This window comes from Nyctereutes procyonoides, unplaced genomic scaffold (genome assembly GCF_905146905.1).
Source record: "Nyctereutes procyonoides isolate TBG_1078 unplaced genomic scaffold, NYPRO_anot_genome, whole genome shotgun sequence".
Taxonomy (NCBI): domain Eukaryota; kingdom Metazoa; phylum Chordata; class Mammalia; order Carnivora; family Canidae; genus Nyctereutes; species Nyctereutes procyonoides.
In genome coordinates this window covers 4,410,100-4,430,066 of record NW_026575037.1, presented here as the reverse complement: position 1 = coordinate 4,430,066, position 19,967 = coordinate 4,410,100, and the positions used below count along the sequence as shown (strand labels likewise).

Genomic DNA, 19,967 nt, shown 5'->3' with positions numbered 1-19,967 from the left:
AGGGTCCAGACAGGCGGGTCGGATGCCCCAGCTTCAGGTTTGGTGGCCTCCATCACAGTTCTAGAAACAGTACAGGCTGCTCAGGTGTGCGAATGTGCCAGATAATAAGACACTTCGAGGGCTGCCACTGCCAGGGTCCAGCCAGCCCCTGGGAAGCTGGGTGGGGCTGCTATGCTACAGAGCCCACTCAGACCTAGGAGGAGAGAGGTGGTGGAAGAGGAAAGTAGCAGGGGGCTGGAATTTGGACCAGGGTCACCGGGGGGGGGGGGGGGGAGGGAGGGTTACTACCAGGCAAGAAGGTCAATCTGAACTAAGGAGCAGAGGCCAGTGGATTGGACTGAGCCACCTTGTGTAGGTAGGAGGGCAAGCCCAGCACTGGCCCTGCCTTGACTGACAGCCAAGAGGCCAGGCAGTCCTGTGGTGTCCCCAAGTGTGGTCCTAGCCCTGCCCCCAGGCAGGCCATCACATTCTCAGTTCCAGTGGAAGGCTGCCTGCCTGTAGGAGGTGCCAGTGATTGCAGCTTGAGGACTGGGGATGCCAGGGGGTGGGATGGCGGTGCCCAGATCTTTGGACCCAGCCTCCTCTGGGCTTCTCCATGGGGAGGGAATTGTAGATGCACTTTTCTCTGCTAACAGAGACTCACAAGGCAATTTCTGAGTCTTTTCTATCTCACTCGAGCTGCCGGTCTGAGGCTTAGCCAACACTGACCCTGGCCACTTCATCTCTGGGCACCTCTCTTGCTGACATCTGTCTTCCTCCCTGGAGCTCTGCCACAAGGAAAAAAAAATCCAGACTTGCCAATAAATGCAGCCTCCCGTGGCCACACCATAAGAGAGACAGGGACAAGAGAGGCAGCAGTAGCGATTTTCTGTAGAGTCTTAGAGTCCTTAGAGTTCTTAGAGTCCCCGGGGCGCCGGGCTGGAGATTATTGCATGGTTATCGTCAAATTCCTCTGTGAGTAGCAGAACCTGGAATTCTCTTTCCCTCCATCCAGCTCCGTCACCCAAGGGCACATGCCATGTGCAAAAGCCAGGTCTTTATCCTCCTCCCGGGAGGGCTTCTCTCAGTGGCAGGGGTGGCATAGCATTCTGTCTCAGGGCTCCTGGTCCTGGAACAAGCTGCATGTGGGAAGCAAAGTCCCCAGCCACAGGCAAGTCAGGACCCCTCAAGGCAGGCTCTTTGGCCTCTGACTTTTTCTTTTTTTTACATTCGTTTTTGTTTAAGTTCGATTTGCCAACATACCCAGGTCTCTGACTTTGAAGGAGAACATGGCCCTCAGTCCTCTGTGTCAATATGTCAGCTGAGCACAAAGGAGGACAGAACAGAATCAGTATGTTTTATTGGGTTCCAGGTACTGAACTAGGTTTTTCTGTACATGAGTATCTCATTTCAGCTTCACAGTGACCTGCAAATGGTTTATGATCATCCCGTGTCACAGATAAGGGAGAAGAGAGCTCAGAGGAGTTAGCTGTAACTCCACATGGCCGGGAGTGGGACGTGAGACCCAACCCAAACTTCTGACCCAAGTTGCTACAGATCCGTACTCCTTCCCTCGGCTCAGGTGCTATCAGGGTGCAAGTGGCATCAGACTCACCTAGAAGGCTTATTAGAACACCTCTAGAATTTCAGGTTCGGTATGTCTGGGGTTGGGCCTGAGAATTTTCATTGCTACCAAGTACCCAGGTGATGCTGATACTGCCTGTCTGAGGACCCCACTTTGAGAACCACTGCTCTGTGCTCTGATGCTTGCCACCAGAAACATCAGGTTACAGCCCAGGACCCACCAGAAAGCCGTGAGAGGCTCCAGGCTGCACATGTTATGACCCGAGTGGTGGCAGCAAGCACTCGGAAAGTTGCAAGGGTGGCCAGGGGCAGATCAGCCCCAGCACAGCGTGGCTGCAGCCAGGGCCTCAGCTTCTCTCTGCTAATGATGCCCCCCACCCCACCCCCTCTGCCAGGTTCACGCTGTGGGGAGTCGACAACACCGGACGGCGCTCCAGGCCCAGTGATGTCATCGTGAAGACCCCTTGCCCCGTGGTGGATGATGTCAAAGCCCAAGGTAAGCGGCACTGAGGCCAGCAGAGTCTGCAAAGGGATGTCCCAGGGACTTCCCCTCGCCTTGATGAAAGCAGGAGCAAGGGAATCAAACAGAACAAGCTGGGGTTCAGCGGGAAGCGAGGAGAACTCAAGACCCAGCCCCGGAGTGGCACGTGTCCGGGGATACTCCTCTACCTCTGCCTCTGGTGGAGATCCTCACCCTACCCCATCATTTCACACAGTCTGTGAGTCACGGGGGCTGGGAGGACTCGCTGAGGAAAGCCCCGGCCACACACGGTAACACACCAGGCTCTGAGCTTCATGGTGGAATACTTGTGACCTCTGCCCTCAGGATTCTGATCAGGTCACTTACCCTCTTCATATGTGTGTGCATACGTCAGAAAAGTTATTTTGAATTAAAATAGAAAGGGCTACAGATTTGATATTCATTACTATATCCCTCCCTACCGAAGATGTGCCCAAATCCTTTTTTTTTTTTAAGGGTGTTTTTATTTATTCATGAGAGACACAAAGAGAGAGAGGCAGAGACATAGGCAGAGGGAGAAGCAGCAGCCCTCCCCCCAAGAGAGCCCAATGCGGGACTCGATCCCTGGACTCCAGGATCAGGCCCCAAGCCAAAGGCAGATGCTCAACCACTGAGCCACCCAGGTGCCCCAGGTGCCCAAATGCTTAATTCTGTATTTCCAAGTTACTGAGGACCAGTTTCTTGGTGAAGAATTGTCCCTCTTCGGTCCTTGTCACTTCAGAAGTTAGTCTTCTGTCAACATCTGTTGCATAAACAGCAGCTGGAGCTCCCTTCCTCATGATGCCCCCTGGTATGTCTTGATAGTGTCCTCTGCTCTGAAGCTCGTTACATGCCCTCCACTGCCAGGATGCAGCTGTCCCAGGCACCCCCTCTGCAGGGCTCTCACACCAAGTATGGTGCTCCCACCAACCACTGCTGGTTCTCCAGGGGAATGGGGCTGATTTGCCCATGAGCGGAAACATCTGGCTGATGCTGGGAACTCAGGGTGTGCAAGTTTCAGGAAGGGAAATGGTGTGGCCAAGCTGATTGCTGGCCCCTCAGGTTGCCTTTTACCTGGCTCCTGACTCCAGGTATATTGGGCTGACCATGAGGGGTACAAGCCCGTAGTACTCAAGGGGTATGCGTGGCGATGCAAAAGCACAGGGGGAAGAGTCATCAGGACCTACGTTACTTAAAATCACTGATGCTGTAGCACTTTACAGCTTCTGGAAGGATTCCCACACTTAGCGCCTCCTTTAACATGCATGGCACTGTTATTTTCAACTCTGGAATCTGATCATGTTAAGTCCCCTACTTAAAACTCTTTAATGGAATGCCGTTCTTCTTGTGACAAAGACTAAAATACTTAACCTTCACATTATGACCTAAATGAGGTGACCCTCACCCACTTTTCCAGCCTCTTCTTGTTCACTCTCCCCATCGATCTCTTCGTTTCAGCCTCACTGCCTCTCTCAGGCCCTCCACACCATTCCCAGTCCTACTGGCCCTTTGCATATGCCTGTCTCACTACCTCAAATGCCCTTTACCCCCACTCCTGATTAACTGATCAGCTTCTCTCAGCCTACAGAATTGGGGTCAAGTGTCCCTTCCTTGGTACAGTCAAGAGGTCTCGGGCCACTGCTAGATGTCCTCACAGTATCATGTTACTTTCCTTCAGAACATTCATCTGTTTTTGTAACCACATGTCCAATATCTACCTCACTGGACAGCGAGCTCCAGAAGAGCAGAATCTGGTTCGATTTACTCACTATACTGTCCCTAGCACTTAGAAGGAAGGCAGCGTGGTGACTGACAGGTCACAGATAAACTTAGGCTCTGGAGTCAGACCATCCAGCTTCAGATTCCTGCTCTGCTATGTACTTGAGCAGCTTACTTCACCTCATGCCTCAGTTTACCACTCTGTAAAATGGGAGAAGGGATAATAGTGCCCTACCTGATTCTAGTAAGAATTAAATGAGTGAATGTAATTGAAGTATTTTTTTTTAAGTGCCCATCCCATAGTAACTGTTCAGTAAATGCTAGGGAATATACATTCTAAGATTGTGGCCTTCATGGTCAACCTGATAGAACCGGGGTTAGGGGCCATAAATGAGGTGATTCAAGGGTGCCAGTGATCTATTCAGCCACAATATTTCTCTGGTTAAAACCGGCTCAGCGTAGAATTGCAGCATCAGTGTCTCTGTTAATTTGAAAACGCTGCCCTTAACCAGACAGAGTCTACTTTCTAGTAAAGACCCAATAAGGATTTACTAAGTGGATAGAATACTGCCCCCATTTTACAGATGCAGAAATTGAGATTCAGAGCCGAGTGAACAGCTGACCAAGATTATAAAGTGAGTGTTGAACAGAGTCACTATTCAGACTCATTATTTGACATCAATTTGCATTTTGCCTACAATGTTAAATTGATATTTAGAAGGTCATTGTGTAAAAGAGTGAAACCCTTTCTTTGTCTCTGAATGAAGAAAAGACATACATTTAAAAGAAAGAAAAAAAAAGAGTGTTCAAGTCAGGTAGCAAAATAATAATAATAATAATAATAATAATAATAATAATTCTCCCTTCCAGGATTGTTAGAATCCACTGGGATGTTCCAGTGGAATGGAGACCTTTATTGTAAGACAGATGTGCTTCTCTCCAGAATAAGTGCTGTCTGGCTATAGGGTATAGACCAAATGACTTTTGAAGGTCTCGAAATCCCTTGATGATGAAAGCAGAGTGTGGGCTTGAAAACCCTCGGATGAGAGGCTGTCTGGAGAGGCCCGGGGGCACCCTCCTGTCATCATCTGTTGATTCTCTACTCCACGCCAGAGAGGAACAGGTGATGAGAAGGTGCCCCAGCTATTTCTGTTTTGGACAATCTGCTTATGTCCTTGTCGGTGGCAGTGGGCATCTTGGACTTGCTTGCTACATAAGCAGCCGGCTGATGGGGCATCAGGGAGGTGATTAGCAGGTAGATTTGCGGCACTGTGCTACCTGCAGGAATGGATGGACAGGCAGCGGCTCTGGAGAGTAATGAGTGACCAACATAGAGTAGCCTGCCTGGGACAGGCCACTATTCTATTTCTCTACAGAGAAATTACCCCCTTTGGGTTAATTCTAGCCCCCAACGTGCATCATGATGTGCTTCTGCCCACGTGGGCTCCCCAACAAAGAAGAGTGTCTGAAATCCCAGCAGAGCAGCCGGGAGCAGGAAAGTCAATTTAATGCTGAGAGAATGAGGTAGCATCCGCAGGTGCTTTCACTCATCAGCCAGGAGGGAGTCCTGGACGGGCAAACATGCAGATTAATGAGGCGGACTATGTGAGGGGATCCTCACAAATTAATATAGTTCTAGCAGCTCTGCCGAAAAACCAGATGCTTTGCCTCCTTCAAACCCAGATGGTGATCATAAATATAACTCACTGGGGTCTGAGTTTAAACCTAATAACAAGCGGGAATTAGCTCTTAAGTGACCCAGAGCATGACCTCAGCTCCTAATTATCCAGCAGGAAGTCAGACTATTCCTTATATGAACACATTTCCTAAACCAGATACTTCCTGTGAAGAATTTTACTACATTGTGACACCAAAGCCACTGAGCAAGTGAGTTTCTACCGGTGTTCTACTGAAAGCACCCTTCCCCGGGGAGAACAAGCTAGCGTCAGCGCTCAGACCAGCCTCGTCTCCAGGCTGGGGCATGGCGTTGTGAGAGTTCCCTGCGAAGCTTCACTAAATGAAGGCTAGCTCTCATCCATCACTCCCCCCACATCCATCTTTCTTTCCTGATGCCAAACATAAATTCTTGTCCCTTCCTTCCTTTGCCGTTTGTTGAGCCCTGGGATAAGATTCTACAGAAAGAGCCATAATTAGACTCAGAATTTAGTTTCAACAACTGTGTAATGAGATTCCATAAATGTGTCAAATCATACAACATATATTAAGCCCCAACTAAATACATGGTCTAGGTATTAGGGGACAAAACCCCTACCTTCCAGTTTCGGGTTTCAGTAAAGGTGACAAACTCCAGAGGACAGTAAAACAAATATTTCAGGTGGTGATGTGTGTTATGGAGACTGAGCAGCAGGGAAATGGGATACATAGTGCAGAGGGCAGAGTCTTAACTGGGAAGAGAGTAAAGGAGGCAGACACTCAGATACCTGGGGAGAAGATCATTCCAGATAGAGAAGCAGCAAGACAGAGATGCCTGGTGTGTTTGAAGGTGAGAAAGGAAGTCCCTGTGGTGGAGAGGGATGGGGAGGAGAGAAGGTGAAGAGGAGCTCCCAGGGGCCATGGGGCGGATCATGTGGGACCCCAGTACAGGGATGGGGATTCCACCTGGGATGAAGAAGGGAAGCCCTGGAGCACTTCAAGCAGAAGAGGTACAAGATGAGCTTAGCATTTCACAGGATCATTCATCAGCTGTGCTGTGAGCATGGACTCCAAGGAACAGATCTGAGATGGAAGTGGGGAGCCAAGGCTATGGCAGTGGCAGAGGAGAGAGGATGCTCATGAGAGAGGTGGTAAGAAGTGGTCTGGTTCTAAATTATTTTTCTGGTAGAACCAAAAGGATTCGTTGATGCCTTGGAGCAGGAGAGAAAGAAGTCACCCCCAAGGCAGCCCAAGCAGAACCACCCAGTTCAATGGCTTGTGACTATCCCCTGGCAGACCCCAACATCCTATATGAAGACAGAGAAGAGGCAAACGATGGAGGAAGTTGGGTGAGGGCCCAGGCCATGGGCGGTGTGGATTATGTCAGGTAGAGAAGGATGTATATAGAGAGCTGATGCCTGGAGGTGGAGCTAGAAGACCTGGGGGCTGAAGGATAGATCTGATGGCAGGAAGAAGTACAGGAGGCTTGAAAGGAGGTTGTGTTCACGGTATGTAATACGGAGATTTACCATTTCAAAGCTGGAGAAGGTCTCAGACGTGATGTTTGACTCTTGGCGGCTGTTGCGGCGGGCGGCGGGGTGTCCCCTAGTCTTAAAGGGGTCTTTCATGTGGACAGTGAAGTGACTCAAAATGGTGATAAGAAATAAAGTGGGGATCCCTGGGTGGCGCAGCAGTTTGGCGCCTGCCTTTGGCCCAGGGCGCGATCCTGGAGACCCGGGATCGAATCCCACGTCAGGCTCCCGGTGCATGGAGCCTGCTTCTCCCTCTGCCTGTGTCTCTGCCTCTCTCTCTCTCTCTCTCTCTCTCTCTCTGTGACTATCATAAATTTAAAAAAAAAAAAAGAAATAAAGTGGAGAAGATGAACCAGATGCCAGAATTTTCCATGGATGAAGAATAATGGTCAGGAAGCGAGCAGAGGAAAATAGGAAGAGGCAGGTGAGTTTTTAAGGCAGCAGGACTTTTCCATTTATATAGAAAGACAGTGAACTGTTTGCAGGAGGTCCGGAGGGGCTGAGAGCCTGGGGCATGGGAGGATTCCTCTGTGTGGGCAAACGCTGCAGGCAGGTTTCTGCCAACACAGGAACACGGAGAAAAAGGAAGAGTGTTTGCAAAGGTCAAGGGTAAAAAGGGAGAGTTGTTTGCTATGCTGCTGGTCCCAGAGGAAGCAAGGAAAGTCTTGAGAGAATGAATTAGCGTAGAGCAGTGGTTCTCAAAGTGTGATCCAGACCAGCATTGGAACATGTTAGACAAATTCTCAGGTTTCACCTGAGAACTGGATCAGGAACTCCGGAGCGAGCCAACAATCCGTGCTTTCACAGGCCTTCCACGTGGAGAATCACGTTTGATTCCCGAGACTGAGAGTCCTGGGTGTGAAGGCAGCACAGAGCAGCCTGGGGGGAGGGGCTGCTCGGGAAAGGGGTGGGCAGAGTCGGGGTGGGGTGGGGAGTGACCTCACTGTGTGGATAGCACCAAGAGTGACAAGGAGAGAAGCCAGGTGGGATTCATTGCCCTCAGGTTTTCATAGGGAATTCTGTGGTCAGTTACTTCGGTTTGGGGACACACTGAGGTTTCAGCCCTGTCCCAGCACTGATGAAAATGCTGACTTAGGACTTCCGTTTGGGGGAAGATTTTGTCATAGCATCAAAGCCTTTAGAAGGCGTAGATACCTTCCAGGATTCTTTTTTTTTTTTTTTCCTTCCAGGATTCTTAATTTCATAGTAGAAAGGGCAGCTGCTGCTGGGGCATAGAAAAGCTCACATCTGCCCCAAGAGTCACTCTTATTCAAATCAGACTATCTGCCCAGTCTCTTGGACTGCTGTGTTTCAAGGTCTCTCTCTTGGCATTGGGGAAAGCATGATCTCGTGGAGAACCAGTAATAATTCATCATTGTCATAAATAATAATAATAATAATAATAAAAGAACATCTCCTGTTGTCTGGCTCGCCTCTCAACTCATCTTACTCCAAATTCTGTGGCTTATTTGCTGTTTTCAAATGTGCAGCCCATAGGCCGGGAGCTCTCTGCTGGCCTTGCTTCTCTCTGGCGTGCTCTTCCCCACATAGCCCTGCAGCTCCTCTCCTCCCCTCTTCCAGCTCTTGGCCCCAGGGTCTTCTTTTCAATGATACCCATCACGGCCACCCTGTTTAAAATCCCAGTGCCCTGCACAACACTCCCATGCTCCCTTCTCCTGCCTGCCTTTCTCTCACCTCCTTACAGACCAGTATTTTACTGGTGATGTATATTGCTTGTTGAAATGCCTCCTACCCCTAGACTGTAAGTGCCTCCAGGGTGAGGAATTTTGTCAGTTTCTCCCTGACGTAGCCCAAAGGCCTAGAAAAATGTCAAGCTCATGGTAAGCTCTCAGGAAAAATTGTGTTGAGTGAATGAATAAATGGATGCTTATTGGGTCCAGACATTGTGCTAAAGAAAGGCTTTACTTTAATATCACTTTTAGTCTCACAATAATCTTGGAGGGTGTATATTATTCACCATCATTGAACAGGAAAGGAAACTAAGACCCAGAGAGGTTAAGTAACTTCCCAAAGCCACAAAGCTAGTGTGGTGGAGCCCACCTTCATATGACGCCATGGTGCGGGTTTTTGACCATACCTCTGGGTCTGAGGGCTTCAGTGCCCACCCTGTTGGTTTATTCTGCTGCCTGAGAGGTACTGGTTCCTTTCTAATAACTAATAATTCAGCTTCCCTTTTCTGTAATGAAGCTACGCCTGTAGACTCCCTGCCATCCCTCCATTTACATTTTCACTATTCCTGTCATGTATTTTAAAGACAGGGAAGACAGATCCCTATTTTGGGTAGCCCAACACTTCTGTGAAGCTGAAAACTGGGTAAAATGGAAACTAAAAATACCTTGTATTCTTTTCCATTCTTTGAGTTAGTGACTTCTTGAGATGCTGTGAAAGCTAATGAAATAATATCTCTACATTTTTTCAGTGGAAATAGGAAGAACCAGAAATACTCATGCACTAGGAACCCAGCATATATCCTTCTGAATGTAGCATCCCATTTACTGATACAGGCTTATAAGCACACCCTGGAGTTAGATTATCTTGGTTTTAGGAGATTTACGGTGGCGCCCAGGCCTTTCCCACCTGGTCAGACACATGTGCTGCTGCCAGTGGGAAGCATCAGCCTTGGCTCTAGCTAGATATTACTAGATATTACAACAGCATTATGAGATTAGTAAATACACCAGAAAACACCTTCTCAGCGGTCTTCACTCCTCGATGGAGATGGTTATAACCAGGGCCTGGGGTCTGGGATGCTACTTCCCACACTAGAAATAAGAACAGAGAGGTATCAACAAAAAAGACTGGGGCGGGGGGTAAGGAATCCCAGAATTTCCTATCTGGGCTCTGGTCTGATAACCCACGTCTTTACTCCCCTGGTCTTTTATCTCTCAGTACATGTTCCCCTCCTCCCACTGAAAACAACACAGCTCTTAGATTAGTCCCCCAGCTTCTGACTCCAGAAACAACGAGGCCCCTGTATAGTTACCAGGACTCACTCTTACTTGGCATCATCTATGGGCCAGTTTAGGACAAGTCCTCTGCAAGAAACAGTTACTCCAGATTTGCATCTCCCAAGATTCTGCCTCTTATATCTTAAATTGGCAAAACACTACCATCCCCCGAGCATTGGTACTAAAGAGCGATGGAGGGTAGGCCAGGTGGCTCAGCGGTTTAGCGCCGCCTTCAGTCCAGGGCCTGATCCTGGAGACCTGGGAACAAGTCCCACATCCTGCTTCTCCCTCTGCCTATGTCTGCCTCTCTCTCTCTCTGTCTGTCTCTCATGAATAAATAAATCAAATATTAAAAAAAAAAAGCGATGGAAGATAGACATGGTTTTCGATCTTGACTCCAACTCACACTGGCTATACAGGTAGGTGACCTGGTCTCTCTCTGAACGTCCTCGTCTATAGGATAGGGACATTCTTTTCCATCTTGCATTGTTGGTTTGAGGACTGGAGTTCATATATGTAAGGTTCTTGCCAATTGATAAGCCATTAATAAGTAACTGAGTATCTTCATGTTCTACGGCACTGTCCACTTTATCTCTTGATCCTATTTTAACAACCTAAGAATTTTAAAATCCTGAAAATCTAAATGAATTTCTAGGCTGAAGTTATTTATAATGTAGTTAAGGTGCTGGCTACAAGAGTTTGGTTGCTAAAGGACTGGTATAGCTTGGGATGGAGAGTTATCCCTGGAAAGATCATGAATTAAAGATTCATTTAACTAACATTTTTTTTTAATCTACTATGTTGTTTGGCCCTATGCTAGCCACTGAGAACATAGAAGAAGTAAGGTCTGGCTCCTGTCCTCATAGGCAATGGGCAAGAGAGAAAAGCACAGAAATCATTGCAAGGTCTAGACAGAGTAGAGGTGGAAATTTTCTTCATTCCGACCCAGAAAACCCCTTCAACAATGACTTTATCATTACCAAGAGCCCTGAACTTGCTTGGAATTGTGACAAGGAATCAGGTTGCCATGCCTTTTGGCTAACAGGGGGTCGAGGGGGCAAAGCTCTGGCTTAGAAACCAATAGACTTAGTTTCTTCATCCCCAGATTTAACACTGGATTGGAGACAACGTTCTGCTCTCCAGATCTCAGTTCCCAGCTGTTGAGGAAGGAAATGTGAACAAATCTCCTTTCTGACAGGTTTAATATGAAAACATTTAATGATAAAGTGCTTCAAGCTCCATAGGAAAAAATGCCAAGGCTATACAAATTCATTGCCACTTTGCCACATCACCAAGTTCAGTCTTAGCAATGTATGCCTTGGAGGAGAAATATAAGAGTTATAAATTAAACTGAAATATTACTCATTTGGAGTTGCAAGATGTACTGGATTCAGCTTCTGTGCTACCACAAATCTGCAAGCTTGTCTTCACATCTGGTTTGGGCAGCCCTAGTAAAGGCTCTGCACTCCTGCAGTCATGGGGCCAGGTGGCTTTTGGGACTGTGGCCACTCCCTGTTCTTCATGTTGCTCAGACATCACCTGACAGTCCTTCACTTCATCTCTGAGCCAAATTTCTGGCCCCTGCTGCCCAGGGCTTCCCTGTGTTTTTGCAGGACCCACTTGGTACCCAAGCATATATAACCTGGAAGTGCAGAGGAGCTAATGCCCCATGACGGCCGACATGAAAAGTCCCCACCAAGCAATCAGAGATGGGAGCTGAGGATAAAGTCTGCCATTCTCCCTCTGGATGCACTGGTGGGGGAATCCAGTAGCTTCCTCTCCTGCAAAACATACCACCTGCTCCTCAGCACACTCCCTACATTCACTCAGCCTCGTTTCTCACCTCATTTCCTCTGTCCTCCCTCCAGCCTCCCCAGGATTGCACTTGCAATAAAGGATGAATCTGAGATTTTTTTGCCCCAGGCACTGTATTTTCAGGAAACATGGGTAGAGACAAAGAATATTATAACTGAAGTTGACCTCAGAGATATTCTATTTGAAGGTTTTTGTTTTATAGAAAAGAAAACCACAAGCGATGGGGCTGAAATAAAGTGAATTACTCAAACCACAGTCTCCAGGCTGCCAGTTCATGATACTTTAAGGAACATCACACACACACACACACACACACACACACACACATATACATGTAAATACATATATATACACACATCAACGTACTTATACACACATATACGTTGCGTGTATACATACGTTTATTTAAAATGTTTTTTATTTGCCTTTTCTGCCCCCCTCAGAAATAGCAGACAAGATCTACAATCTCTTCAATGGCTATACCAGTGGGAAGGAGCAACAGACAGCCTATAACACTCTCCTGGATCTGGGTTCCCCCACCCTGCATCGAGTCCTCTACCATTATAACCAGCACTATGAGAGTTTTGGAGAATTCACCTGGCGGTGTGAGGATGAATTAGGTCCCAGGTAACCAAGAAACTCCATTGCTTCTTATAAAGACCTCAGTTCTTTGAAATCCTGTACCTCCTCCACTATAATGCTGCACCATGAATTCACAAAGATTTCCCGGTGAGCTTAGGTGCTTCAAGAAGTAAGTCCTATGCTTTTACACAGCTCAGCTCATATAGATTAGTTTTGGATAAGCTGCATTTAAGTAGGGAAGTCATGAATACATTTCCTGAACTCTGAAAAAATCTTTGCCCTTGACCTGTTTTACCCACCTCTTTATCATGCTGACACAGCATTCTAAACTCTAAAAAATGGTAGGACCTGGAAGCCTAGTCTCTTGTGAGAGAAAATTCGGAATTTTATTGAAGAGATTATCCAAAAATATTTATTGTGAATGAGCTTTGCATATACAATATGCACTATACAGACATATTTTCAGCTGAAGTGCACATCCATTTGAAAGACAACATAGTGGTGGCCAAGACCCACCTTGACATCTACCTTGGCCGAAGTTAGGACAGTATAGTGTTTGCCAGCGTCCCCTGGCCCTGAGGCTACAGCTTTTCAATACTCAGTGCCTACTGCTTTTTGGTTCTATAACACAGCATTCTTGGAAGGAGAGGCACGAAGAATGTGTACAGACACCATCTTCATTTTGCTCCATGGCTATATACTCCTGCTCCGACAAGAACAGATTTCAGGGGAAATATTGGAATTTTCAGATAGACTCAGCGAAAGAAACTTTTCACATGGAATGTTGGTGCCTATATATTCTTGAATTATTTAGAAATTCATAAAGAAAAAAGGGGGGAATACAAGCACTATTTTTAGAAAGAAGGAAAGAAAATGGAGAATCAACAAAATGGAATTCTCTGGCACTTAAAGAATTCTTACCCTCCTGCCAACAGGCTGCATGAAAGTATCGCCCCAAAGCTGTCCCATCCATCTGAACTCTGATCAAACTGGTGGAAGACCCAGGATCAGTGAGGCTCTGATGACCTCTCCAAGAAGACCATTGTTCAGGACATTCCCTCTTATTCTCTTACTGTTGAAAAAAGACGAAGTTTAGGATTATCTCCCAAAATACAATGATTTCAAGTATAAGTTTAGGAAGAATCTTTCTGCATTCTATAAATTATTTCCTGCAGTTTATAAAGGTTGGTAGTCCTCAGGCAAACAGATGCCACAGCTATGGATGAAGACATAGCAGGAAATATATAAGGGACTTAGCATTTGTTTTGTCTCAGTTTCAGGGAAAAGCAAACCCCGTCTTAGAAAGTAGGTACCTATTAAGATGTGTCCTCTGTGCCCTATATTGTATTACTTCTGTCCTCATTATTACTTAATGCCTAATATTATCCCCTCTCTCTGCCTCTCCCCCCACCCCAGCTCCCTTCCCGCCTTGCTCTCCTCCCTCCCTGTTCCCTGCTCCCTGCTGCCCCTCCTCCCTTGCCTCCCTCCTTCTGACATTTATTGAGTATATATATACAGTCCTTGGTTAGGGAACATAAATGTCACAATTTGAATAGCACTAACATTGCATATATCATCTTGATTTCCAAGGGCATTAGGATCGCTTTTAAAATTTCTCTCTTGTAACTCAAGAGTCAGGAGGAAAATTGGTTAATAAAGAAAGTGAGCAGGGGAAGAAGTGTGGATCCCCCTGTAAAGTAAGGCATGCTGCTGACTTGACATTCTCTTCCCAGAGTCTCCTCCCTGGAGGCCCTTTCATGTGTGATGCTGGTTTTTCAAGGCTGTATATTAGAAGACAGTGTGTAATTTCATTAGCTTGTGGAAGTCAAGTTTTACTTTCCAGTGTCATGGATCTCAGGGAGAACCACAGGAAAGGGTCAAGAAGCATCAACCCACTTTGGAGCTGGTCCTGAGAGTGAACAGAAGAGAGTCTGTGGGCTATGGATTCCCCTCAGGCAGGCAGAAACGACCCCCCTCAGTTCAGTTATATCCATCCCCCTAATTTCATGGAGGCCTCCTGATGGACTTGAGGGTTGAAATACTTTGAGAACAACATTGGTTGCGTTGCTGCTAAGAAAGAAGCAATCCACAGGCTGGGGGATGATCAAGGGTAACCCCAAATTAATTATTATTAAAACAGGCAAACAAACAAACAAAAGTGAGCTATGAAAGCAGCCACAAAATGTCCATGGGCTAATGGAATCCTTTCTTTTCCGGTGTCCTTGTTTGAGGATGATGCACATGCTGCCCTCATCCGCCCTTCACTCCCTCTCCCTTCACCTTCCAAGAATTTGTCAACACTCATGACATGCAGTGGGATAAATTAGGAGGAAGGGCCACCAAAGTCCCTGTTGCTGACGACTTTTGGAAGCCTGCATGGCCAAACCGCAGAGGCCAACAGGCAGAGGAGGGGCCATCTGCATGAGATACTGTGGGTGGGGGGCGGGAGAAGGGTGAGTGTTTGACTTCCTGTGACATACCATTGGACTGGGAGAAAATGCGACTGCCCCCCCACACACACACCCTCTTTCAGCCCGTGGACGCTGCTGCTGAAGTTCCACACCTTTCCTCCAGCATCATCCCTGCGCCTCTCAGCACGTCCTCCCAGGAATGCAGTGAGGTCACCCCTCCGGGTGGTCATGGCCAGACGGAAGGGGAGGAATGAAACGAATGTGCTTATTGTTCTTTAAAAGGTCATTCTCAACCGAGTGCAGCAATTTCCATTTTCTGGAAAGAAATGTTGATTGAATTAGGAAAGAGTTGGTTCTTCACATGAGAAGCTATCCTCGCAGCTGATAAATGGCACAAGGATGCTGTTCACTGAGCTTCTCAGAATGGCATTTTACAACCTCCCCGGGGCTCCTTCAAAGAAGAGACACTCTGTGGGTCTCGGGGCGCTTATGGGTTTGAAGAACAAGAGGAACACAGCCGAGTAGGGGTACACTGCTCCACCAGCTCCTCCTAAGGGCCAAGCACCAGAGCCTGCCAGGCTGACAGTAGCTGGCTGACAGTGTCCCTGCCTCTGACACCGGAAGTGGGCACGGGTGACAAGGCTGTGCACCCGGCAAGATGATTGCAGTGACAGCCCGAGGCCATGGGGTTCTCATGCGGGCCCCAGTGTGTGCAAACTTGGAGCGACCTCACTCTCCACTGCTCCTTTTTCTCCCCGGAGGCCCGCGATGGCCCTCCTCTCCCCCTCCTCTTGATCGGGTCTCAGCAGCCTTGGCCTCCTGGCTTTCCAGAGGTGAAGGCCGAGTGGAGCCGGAGCTCACCTGGAGGCCAGTGAGGTCACGTGTGCCTCCAAGAGTCTGCACGTCCCCCCAGGAGCGGCCCTGCGTCAGTGTGCAGGGAGGGCATGCTGTCCTCACCCTTTTCACCGACACTCCATCCACACGGGCAGAATTAGTTACATTTGATACCCTCCAAAGTTCAATATATCAGCTGTTTCTGCTTAGTTGTTCTAAAATAGCCTTGAGAAGGGAAATATTCACTCAAACACGTTATTTGTCATTTAATGATGGTAAATTGCTGGCTGTAAAGAAAATGGATTTGATTTGTCTTTCAAAACTGCCAACTCTGATTTTAAAAGGGCATCCATTCCCACTAAAATATGAGTTCTTTTCTTTATTTTTCCTTATGGCATTTTGTTTCTTTCCTTCATTTCCGTGCCTGTCCCACTTTGCACAGCCAGCCTATTCTTCTATCCATCCATCTGCCCATCCATCCATCCATCCATCCATCCAACCATCCATTTGCTTGACAGATATTTATGGAAGACCCTCTGTTCTGAGTGCCCATGATAAAACAGGAAGCAGGACACACCAGACTGCGCCCTCGGGGAATTTAGAGTCTCACTCTAACAGTGCCTGTTTGCCCGCCTTCTCTTCTTGCTAATGTCAATGTCCTCCATGCTCAATCCATAGGAAAGCTGGCCTCATCCTTTCCCAGTTGGGGGATCTCAGCAGTTGGTGCAATGGCCTCCTCCAGGAACCCAAGATAAGCTTGCGACGTGGCTCCCTTAAGTACCTGGGCTGCCGCTACAGCGAGATCAAGCCCTACGGACTGGACTGGTCAGAGCTCAGCCGAGACCTCAGGAAGACATGCGAGGAGCAGACCCTGAGCGTCCCTTACAACGACTATGGGGACAGCAAAGATATCTAGCGCCATGATGCCAGACGGTGGCTGCCAAAAGGAAGCAGGAAGAGAGGAGAGGAACATCTGGGTTGGTCTGTGGATTTTTAATATTTTTTAATGGAACATTAAAACCTCTAAACCAGGGAGAGACAATACCTAAACCAGGGAGAAATTGACCCTCGTTCCCTGTAAAACTTCTTTGGTATGACATTCTCCATCTGCATGATCAGTAGACCTGCCAACCAGCAGCCTCATGCAGTGCCATTTCTCTTTAGGGGATTATTTGGGGGCTTGTTTGACAGTTGATTTGCTTCATTTTTTTTCTCCCCAGGAGGTTCATCACAATGCTCAAGAGTTCTCTCATGCTTCCCATGAAAGGTCTATCAGGTTGAGGCATCCGGGGCTCAACTGAGTCCCTTACAACTGGGGACAGAAATGAGATCAGAAAGCCACCAGACTGGCCTCAGGCCCCAGCCTCAAGCATTCCTCAGGAAGCATCTCACTCTGAGAGCCTAAGCTCTGCTCACAGAGAAAGATGACCACGGGAAGATTGGGAGGGTGACCTCTGTTAGGCCTCATGGCTCCCCCCCAGGCCTTTCTGTTGCTCGATTCACACCTCACAGATGAACCGAGCCTCCGATATGGGTCCCAGCTGGCCTTTGGGATTTTTAGGTCCTCACCCATTTTAAGACAGGATTGGGATGAAATCTCCCTCTGGCAGATCTCTGCCTCTCCTCCAAACAGTATGATATCTTTAGGAGGCAACAAAACTCTACCTGTCAAATGCGCCTTCAAAACAGTCTACTGGGAAGCTAGGGAGTTAGCAGTCACATTCTAGAAAAGAAGTAGAGTTGATTGTTCTAAAAACTCCCGTGCCTCAAGATGATGTTCTCCAGACCACCAGTGTACATGGCATTCCTGGATTCTCTTTAGTGCCCGCATGACTCAGCCTGGACAGTGAAGTCTTGGCCGATGCCTCCTCTGGTCCAGGAGGAGCTGATATGAGACCTCCGTGTCAGTGTTTTAGTGAACTAAAGCTATTACTGATCACAAAACACTAGTGTCCATTTCTCCCTTGCTAAATTTGCTTAATTATGTTGCTAATTTTGCACATCCTTTCTCTGGATGGCCATCCACAGGAGAATGCCTCTGTTTTCACCTCCCGTCTAGCTGCCAGAAGTAGCAGAGGTTCTGTGTGGGCAAGCCCCCTGACCACAAGTAGGGTCTGGGCCCTTGCTTCCGCCCACCATCCCAGTGTCATTGCCGTGGCTGTAAGTGGCGGCCCAGCTGATAGGAAGCCCAGCCTTTCCACAAGAGCTCTGAGGGCCATGTCGCCCAGCAACGGCCTTAGCTGTCCTCACACACCTCAGAGGACTGAACACACACTCTCAGCCACCCTGCCTTTGACCAGGGCTCCTCGTTTGGCAGCACAAGAGAAAGGTCAGAAAAGAGAGGCAGGATCTATATTGAACTATATTGATTATGTTCTAAACAGTCATGACAGATCACATGTACCAGACGCTACTCTGAGCACTTCACAGGTCACCCATGACAGTCCTCACAACAGCACCCCTGCACCCCCACCACCAAGGAAGTGCTATTCTTGGCTCCATTTCAGTGATGGGGAACCTGAGGCAAGGAGCGGTCACACACTTGCCCAAATGCCTCCTCTACCCCCATCTGGGCCTCAATACAAATTCAGGCTGTCGGACTCTGGAGTTACCTGCCTCGAGCCTATGCCAGTGTGCCTGTAGCATGCCGCTGTCCCATCTCTGAGCTCCACAGGGACCTGGCTAGGCAGCTGTCCCTATGCCAGGCCCGCCTGGGACAGAGGTGCCCACAGTACATCCCTACCCCTGCAGCTAGAGCACCCTTTGGGACTGCCAGGTCTGATGGGTGAGCAGCCCCCCCAGGGGCCAGGGAGCAGAGCCTGGGGAAGACTGCAAGTCCAGGTCGCCTGGCTCCCCTCCCTGCTCCTTTCCATAGACAGCCTGGAAGATTCATCTGGCATTCTGGAATGAACCTGCCTCCGAAATGCCTCCACTTCCAGAGCGAAAGCCCACAGAGACCTCGGCCTTCCCACCGCGGTGAGTGCAGGGCCTCGGGTAAAAGGCCTAAAGGGACATCCCTGACCGGCAGCGGAGAGGCCCCGCCACAGGCAGCAGGAGCCCGGGCAGCGGGCCAGGCCGAGGGAAGCACGGTCTATGCTGCTGCTGTCTTGGCCCCGCCGCCCCCGTTTTCAGATCTGCCCAGAACACCTGCTCCACAGTGCACAGTGGGAGGCTGCGCTGCCTTCCTGCCCCCTCCTGCAGAGTGAGGACAGAGAGTGGTGTCAGGGTCACCCTTCTTCATCCCCTCCTTCCCTTTTATTAACATAAAGGAGGCTCATTCTCTCCCAGTCTCCTCTCTGTCCCCCAAGCCCCTCCAGCTTTTCATCCATTTTATCTTTTTCTTCTCCGGGCCCACCCTTCCTCCTTCATCCCTTCCTTCTCCATGACTCTCTTCCTCCCTCCCTGTCCCCTATGTCCCCTCATGGCACATGTGCTTGCATGCACACCTCCACACATGCACACACAGTACACACACACAATGAATACTTTGCACACACCTGCATTATACACAACACACACATTATACACATACATACATATACACACTATACACGTACACACACAACATACACATACATATACATTGCACACACATATCCACATTCACTATACACACAGCACACCTGCACTGTACACCTACATCACACACACGTTCTATACACACACTGTACACGCTATACACACATGCATTATATACACACTACATACGCATACACTATAACACGGTACATACATACATTACACGTACATGCACTATCCACATATATAACACACATACTATACACACAGCCTCTGTGGCTGGGTCCCGTGGACTTTCAGGTTAAAAGTAAGGCCAATATGAGTGAGGCAAGAGTCAGTGTTTTAAGTTCCTCTGAGGATTTAACTGCAGGATTTGGCCCTGGGAAGACACCATCGGTCGCATCCTGATGACAGTTCCCAGAGCTTGCCTGGAGGGACCTATCCTGACTAAAAAAGGTGACGTACTAGACCAGTATTAAACCTCAAACTTCCAAGCTGCCAAACAGGTCTTAGGGAGTCACTTATACCCACCACACGCACCCAGCTCTGGGCTCCCCACAAGACCACGGTGTTTCCTCTTGAACATATGTGACCTCCCGGAATAGCATTAGACCTTTAACTGAGTATGTGACTATTTTCCACAGTTTGGTCCATTTGTTATTTTTAGTTAAGCACACTTCTTGATACTCAAATGTTCTATTAAAAAAAAAACTGAGCGTGAAGAAACCCCACTTTCTGACTATAGAAGGAAGAACAGATATAATGTGACCAACTTCAGGTGTAACAGTATTGTTTCAAAGAGAATTATTCTACAAGTATAAAAACAAAAACATGGAATAATCAACTAAATAATAAACAAAGCTGTTAGTAA

At 48.0% G+C, this 19,967-nt stretch overlaps 1 protein-coding gene across 1 annotated transcript in view; it reads left to right on the top strand.

Moving 5' to 3' along the window:
* ASTN1 (astrotactin 1) overlaps positions 1-19,967 on the top strand; it is a 300,455-nt gene extending 280,488 nt beyond the window's left edge. The window contains exons 21-23 of the mRNA XM_055319541.1: positions 1,959-2,059; positions 12,194-12,377; positions 16,256-19,967. Coding sequence (XP_055175516.1) covers positions 1,959-2,059; positions 12,194-12,377; positions 16,256-16,493 — 523 coding nt within the window. The 3' untranslated portion in view covers positions 16,494-19,967. The remainder of the gene's footprint in view (positions 1-1,958; positions 2,060-12,193; positions 12,378-16,255) is intronic.